We start from the raw sequence: 7,824 nt of genomic DNA, 5'->3' as shown, positions 1-7,824 counted from the left end.
GAAAAGCCAAGTAATTCAGTAGGGAAATTAAAATAGACAATTTAAAGAAACATAAATGGTTAATAAACAAGAAAAAAATCACCAATTCATCTCATTAGCAATCAAGAAAGCCATAATTAGCATGAGGTATCTTTTGTTGCTCATCATATTAGCAAAACATTTAAACATGTAATGCCCAAGATTGTTGAGGATGAGCGTGTATAGATTTTTTGTATAGTGTTGATGGAAGTGTCAATTGGTGCAGACTTTAGGACAATTTGGCTATGGCTCATTAAAATTTAAAATGCATATACATTTATCATAGGTAATAGCCTATTTTACATGTTTTTTTTTTTTTTTTAATTGGCAATGTTGCAGAAGAGATCCCGAACGACTTGGGAAAACTCAATTTTGGATGGGATCCATAAACCACACTCATAAATCGTTTTCAAGGTTTTATTTTATTGCATGGTGATAGTCATTTCGCAGAGTACTTGAAACTAGTACTGTGGCCTGACTAAAAAGCTAACTTCCACAGGAAAAAAATAAGGCACTGGCTAGATTGTCTTACATTTTGTGGTTACTATTTTAAGCTGCATGAAATCCTTTTGCCAAAGGAGGAAGTGGTGGGCTTTTAGAAAGCCTCATCTTCTAGTTAAATGGCACTTTGAGAAGTAACAGAAAAACATTATAATTTCAGCCATATTTAATTAACCTCTCTCCACATTCTTTAATCCAGCAATCTTGTCCCTAGCCATTTAGCGAAATACCCCCATGCAAACAGAAATGTTAACTGTAGCATTGTTTCAAGTAGTAGAAAAAGTTGGAAAAAAACAAACTATTTAGGGTATAGTTAAATTAACTATACATCCATATTAAGGAATATTATGTAGCAAATAAAAAGAATGATATACCCTGCAATCCATGTTTGCTCATGGCAACCCACCACAGTGGGAAGAAAGAGGTCATGGAGATATTTGTGTATCTTATGGTCTGAAGGGGCCAAATGTATGTGTGTATTTATACTAATATGTCAAATATCCAAGACACATGCCTAGTGAAAAAGGCAGTTACAGAAAATGTATCACATGCAATCCCATTTTCATGTAAATAAAATGAAATCTTTATAGAAATGTGTGTGTAAAAGAGCATATTAAGAAAGACTGTAAATTATATATATCACATAGTTAACAGAAGCTCTTCAAACAGCAGGGCAGGGGCTTTGAAAAGTGTTTCACAATAGAGTCATGTAGTACTTATACAAAAGAAAGGTAGGTTTGAAAAATATTAGTGTTTACACATACTGATTATATACTGCTCACAAAACTTAGATTTTTTCAATAAGAATATGAAGCGATAAAATATATCCTAATTTTTGTGAGCACTATATATAGAATGGTTATTATGATTGCTTACGATATTAGATATAGTCTGTGGGTGTACATCAACTACAAGAAAGTTATTGGAAGTGTTGAAGTGATGAAAATTTTAAATATTGCAATGTTTGAATTTAAAAATATAGTTGTTTTCATTTGGATGTACAGCCTCATGGAGGCAGAGTCTAGGAATACATTTCAGAAAAGACTATTACGATGAGTTAATTTAGTAAGTTTCATTATGGAAATTCCCAGAGGCAAGTGTTGGCATTCAATTATCAGGAAAGTAACACAAAATACTGGTGCTAATTAGAGTAGGTATATTGTGTAAATAAATGTTTTTCAAACTGTACTGTATAAGAATATATGCTATAATGATGATTACAAAGCAGTTATAAAAATACAGTGAGAATATCTTCAAGTCTCTTAAAATGTACTTATGAATCATAGTAAGACACATAAACAATTTCAAAAAATTTATTAAGATCACCTTTTTTGTTCTCTGTGACTTATGTCAAGCAAATACTATATTGTACAATGAAAATTTATATAGAGTAGATCTAAAGTGTTCTCACCACACAACTACACACACACACACACACTTACACACAAAGGTAACTATGTGAGGTGATGGATGTCTTAACACGATTGTGCAAATTACTTCATAATGCATACATAAATCAAATCATCACATTCCACACCTTAGTATATATATTATTGTTTATCAATTATACCTCAATAAAAGTGGGAAAAAATGGTCAACAAATGAAAGGCAGTCAAACCAAAGTATATTTCACTAAGTACATAAAACAGTGGCTTCAGTGAGAATTGCCCGAGAATTGCAGGTGTCCACTGCTGTTCTCAGGGCCAGTCCTATGGATAACTTTTTACTGAGGTTTTCTTTTGCTGGCGCACTAAGGAGAAAGGCCCGTTAGAGTCAGTGTAACCATAACAATGAGCAGAAAGGAATTAAAGCGTAAGTGTTATTAAGAATCACACCAAGTTCCCTGAAGTTAAGGATGTGATTGGTATACCTCCGCCAGTACAGTCTATTCCTGACCACTTCCATGCTGTTTGTCTTCCAGGAGAATGAGAAAGTCTACCTTGCTCCTCTCTGTTGCTCACTGGGCACAGCTGTTGTGCTAAAGGCTCAACAGTGAATACACAGTGCAAGAAGAAATACAAATTTTTGTACTGTTGTTCTCAATGAAACGCTAGTACTCAGGCTTTTGAAACATTCAAAGCAGCTCAGGTAGAAAAAAAAAAGTTCAAACCAGTCACCAGATCCAAAATTAGCATTTTATTCAGAATGCTGGGGTGTTCATTTATATTCTGGTACACAATACAGAGGCAAAGCTGTTGTCAGAAGTCTCTCCAGTTTAAAAGCTTTTTTTTCATTTTTTTAAAAACACACACTTCCTAGTACCACCAGTGTCAGGCCACCCTTTCCTTTCTTCTTCTTCCTTTTTTTTTTTTTTTGGTACAAATTATGTAAAACATTTGTGCTAAGAACTTTCTCCCTCCCCAAACAAAAACAAAAAGAAAATTAAAAAAAATAATAAAAAAATTAAAAATTGAGTATCTAACTACAGCTCAACAATTGAATCAAATGTCACTTTGTTTGTAAATACTTTATCCATAACGAAAGATATAAACATGCAAAAACCTGAATCCATTGTCCAAATAATACATACACATGTTCTGAAGTTTCTGTACTTCTCCATAGACTATGCCAATAAAACATTATGTACACATACCATTTTTACAGTGAAGTGAAAAAAATACAGTAAATAAAAAAGTGTACATGGATTAAGACCAAAATGTGTCTAACACTCTAGTTTATGAAAAAATTCAAATTTTGCTACAAATTGGTGATATGAAAACTCCCTTTATTTGCAACCAGCTGCGTAAGTTTTAAGATTTTAGTGGGAAAAAAAAAAACTAAAGTCTAAAAGTAGAAGTAATGTACATTTTCCAATCTCATGGTGTCATCCCCCAAGATAATAAAATCGCTCCATGAGTTCTTGTTTTTGTTTGTTTAATTCCATGTTTTAATAAAAGCAAATGCAATGTAACAAAAGCGTGTTGAAGCTTATCATGGTTTAACTTACTGCTCCCGCCACAAAATATTTTGTCTTTTATTCATCATTTCAGAAATCAGTACCATTAAAGCCTTAAACATAAAACTAATTCCAATCTGAAAAAGGTACAAAAAGGCACATAAAATCCCAGTGCTTCTGTACTGTAAAATTCAAGTGTAACTGAGCTCAGTGTTTTTTCCAAACAGTATTGGATCACTGATATTCCCTCTGAGCCCAAATTGATTTGCAGCCTATGCCCAAGCCTACAGCAAGCACTGTGCTAGTAGACTACAAAGTTAAAGCCTAGCTTCTGAATGCTTTTTGGGAATATCAGTTGAAATTGTTTGTACTTGTCCAAAAATCAAGTTCACCCTGAAGTTCAGTCATCACCTCCACCATACATGTCAGCGAGTTTCTTGAAGCGGGGCCCCCAGTCGTTCAGGTAGTCATAGTCCTGCTCGCCACCGCTACTGGAGGAGTTAAGGGAGCTCAAGGACCCAGCCGTGGAGCCACTGCCTTCATAGTCAAAGACTAAGAGGGAGTCATAAGGTGGAGCTGTGGGGTCGTTGTCAGCAGCTTTGAGGCCCTACAATTTGGAAAGAAAGAAGGAATGAAGGGAGAGTTATAACTAGCAAATCCACAAGCAGATCCTACTGGTCTCATGGTATTACCGTAAATACTTGTTTGTAAGTTTCTACGTGCAGACCACAACATTTCCACACACATGGAAACGGAGGTTATCGTCATGTTTCAAAATTAGACAAAAATTAACTTGTGTCTTTCCTCTATAAAGAAAGACCCCTTAAGGAGTTTAGTTCAGTGAGATCAAGATATTCAACGGGAGGTGGTTAACCAGAGAAAGTCCAGGCAAAAGTCATCAGGATACTGGAAACAAAACAAACAAAACAAAAACTTCAGACTAACACTGAGAACTAGGAGTTCTCCTTGAATTTGTAAGGCTATCAAAGGAAGAATGAAGACAAGGCCAGATGTGATTACAATATAAGACAAATTACTATTAAAAGTCAATTATAATCTTAACAAAACATACAGTGTAAAATTAATCAATAAATTGTGAGCAGGTATTATTTGTTAAAGTACAGTGACTTCTAGCTCCCACAGGCCCCAGAAGCCACACTCTAATATCTGTACACTGTTGTGAATATTAGTTGGGGAGAAGGGAATTCTGTTGATCTAAAATTCTGCTCCTACAAAGCATTAAAAAAAAACCCAATCAATGAAATTATCTGTAAACTTAACTCTTACAAAATATTTTCATGTATAATTCATATATCTGCAATGAATTCATAATTATGCACTACAAAAACTTTATGGATTTAATAGTAGGTCCTGTTTGTGTTTTCTCTACTTTTTTCCCCAGTTCCATTCTAGTATTCCAAGATATACCAATATTAGTCTCCAAAAAATCATTCTTTTTTTCCACAGCTCTGGTTTTTAAATGCTGATGGGCTTATGCTGATCTCACTTATTCAAGACATCAAGGGCTGTCCTATTTTAGATCAACCCTCCCAATACACATGTATTTTATGAGTACATATATGTGGTTTTATGTGTTCATTTATTTACAAAGAAGAGAAAGGGAAAAAGCATAAAAATTAAGGTTAGAGACATTATGTGTAGTGGTTAAGAAATTAGAAGCTGGGTTGACACTTCAGCTTAACACCATATTAACTGTGGGAACTCGGCTAAGTTCTGCAAACTTCTTTTCCTCATCTGCTACTTTAATAACAATGACATTATTTTGAAGACAAGTGGAATGCAGGGACCCAAGAGCTCACCATAGTCAGATGAATATTAGTTCGTTTGTTTTAAAAAAAAAAACAACACCTTTAAGTTTTGAGAAAAAAATCCTGCTTTGGAATTTGAAAAAAAAAATGTGAAAACATAATCTGAGAAACAAAATGGCAGTTGCTTGACTTCAATCAAGGACAAGAGAGAGGAGTACACATGACCAGTTTTCCCTCCCCAAGTCTGTCTAACCAACAATCTTAACCCTTTAATGAAACACCACTTTTCCTCATGTCAGGTTACATACTGTGACCAAGAACCACCTGTGTAAAATAAAATAAAGTAAGTCTTCAATGAAACTATTTCAATGTATATAAAAAAATAGTTCTAGATGAAAATTCCTTTTATCATATTTATAGAATAAACTACAGGGCAATTCCGTTAAGACTGAGAACCACAAACTATAATTTTTCAACATTTCTAATTTTCTTTTGTGGTAGACTGTCCTCAATGATTCACAATCCTTTCCTGTAGGCAGAACACATGCCCACACGACCACAAGTGCCTCTCTGGAGCCAGAGAATACTTCCCCAACCCACCTCAAGTTTAGCTAGGGAACTGGTGTTGACCATTAAAATGTAAGCAGCAGTATAGAGGAGACTCTTCAGGAGTTCTAGCTAACTGGTTCCAGTAGACCTCTCTCCTTTCCTCCTCTGCCAGGAGAATGGCCTGCCCCAGAAAGGAGTATTCTTTCTGCCTAGATCCTGAAATGCATAAGAACCCAGGGATGCAGCTACTGCAGGCCAACAATTAACATGTAAAAGGAGTAAGTCTTTGTTATAGTAAGTCAACAAATACTTTGGATCGTTAGTTATTGTAGCTAGGCTTGCAGTAGCCAAAGAATGCACCCTCATTCATTTTGTTTGCACTTGTTTATTCAATTCAAAACTCATTTCTAGAGTATATACATTGTAATGTGTTGTGCTTAGTGGGAGGCACAGCCATTAATAAGCTACCTGCATCCCCTTAATGCTCTCCTGGAGTTCATATTCACATGCTAGCATGAGTCCCTCTCTTTTTCCCTGCAAATTCTAACCACTGAAAAAGTAAGCAAAAGATGATTCCTTCAGTTCAGCACTAACTAAACTTGGGTCCATATCAAAACAGATCCCATGAAAGAGCTAAAGGAAAATAAAGAAAAATAAAAGAAATTCCTGACAAGAAGAATGAACCTATGAAGACAAATATATGTTTTAATTATGACTGCTTTATCATATAAACAACTGAGACAAAAGTCAACAGCACTGTGTTTGGGTCATCTGCTTATCATAATTTAAATTTTAAGTGGAAATACATAGAGAGAGAGCCCTGCTCAGCCCGTAAGGTGTCAGCTCCGAACTGGAAACATGGAAAGGTTTAGAGTAAAATTAGCTCTGAAGAGTCAATGGCAGGGCATCAAGTTTGTCTGGAATCAGTGTGGGGGAAAGTGATGGCCCCTGTTTACTGTGACCTAAGTATAAACACTAGAAGCTGTCTGGTCATTGCTGGTGTGTTCAAGGACCAGAGACTTTTCATCAAGTGTCTAAGCCACCTAATTCTTTAAAATAAATATAACACTTGTGTTAATATAGTTCCATAATTAAGATTCTCAAAAGTATTTCTTTCTTTAAAATTTTATTTTGTCCCGGCCATGGCTTTCTGATCACTATGATAGTTAATTGAATCTATATTCTCTCCCTCTCTTTCTCCCTCCCCCTCTCCTCCCTCCCTTCCTCCCTCCCTCTCTCTCTCCCTCTCACCTTCCCTTCCTCTTTAAGATTATAGCCGTGACATCTATTAGAAATCACGGTGTTATGCTGGAGCATCAGTCTCAGATTTTAATAATTACAAAAAGGCAGACACCATGGAACTTTTCAAGAATTTCTTAGGCAAGCCATCTTTCCATGCTGAAGCTTAGTACTTTCAATCCCTTCCACCTGGATAGCACGGTTTATTATCAGTCAATAAAAAAAGAACTCTTTTGGATGAGGGATTATAAAATTCTGGGTGCTATTTTGGTAATTCTAAAAAGATCATAGTTAAGTCCTGAGAAACTGACGGTGACAGGCATGCCACCAGAGTGAATGAATGTGCGAAAGAAATCTGGTGGGCCACAGAACCTTCTATTCCACTCTAAAGGATTCCTTTATTCTTAGGCGTGGGCCTCTTTTCACATGATGTGTGACATACTGTTGACAAATTTACAAACTCAGAGCTTGTGCTCTCTCTCCCCACCGAAGTTCAAATAAATCTATAAGAGTGTGTGCTTGCTTCACCTTTCCTGGATCTTGAACTCTGGGTCATGCTGAACTATTTCTGTAGTTCGAGGTGCCTCTGTAAAATGAAAGAACTGCAGCTTTGGCTGAATTCTTGCTGAGCTTATATTTATAGACTCCTGATCCTATGCTTTATGGGTGCAGATATGCTTATATAGGGACTGTAAAAATCCATGTTCTTCAGTGAAGGAACCCATGTGGGATATACAGAGAAAAGAGGTCCTGTTGATTCCATTACATCTCTCTTCTATTGTCTCAGTGCCATTGCCTTTGTTCGGGTCATCATTATAACAGCCCTGGACCAAGTTAAAGCCTCTCTGATTG

General features: G+C 35.8%; 1 protein-coding gene across 2 annotated transcripts in view; it reads right to left on the bottom strand.

Annotated features, from left to right (window-relative positions):
- Positions 1–2,635: 2,635 nt before the first annotated feature.
- CDH2 (cadherin 2) overlaps positions 2,636–7,824 on the bottom strand; it is a 245,577-nt gene continuing 240,388 nt past the window's right edge. For both annotated transcript variants that reach the window (XM_066246179.1, XM_066246180.1), the window contains exon 16: positions 2,636–4,022. In XM_066246179.1, the coding sequence (XP_066102276.1) occupies positions 3,816–4,022 (207 nt within the window). In that variant the 3' untranslated portion in view covers positions 2,636–3,815. The remainder of the gene's footprint in view (positions 4,023–7,824) is intronic.

Source organism: Saccopteryx bilineata, chromosome 11, assembly GCF_036850765.1.
Source record: "Saccopteryx bilineata isolate mSacBil1 chromosome 11, mSacBil1_pri_phased_curated, whole genome shotgun sequence".
In the NCBI taxonomy this organism is placed as follows: domain Eukaryota; kingdom Metazoa; phylum Chordata; class Mammalia; order Chiroptera; family Emballonuridae; genus Saccopteryx; species Saccopteryx bilineata.
This window is presented reverse-complemented; position numbering and strand designations above follow the sequence as displayed.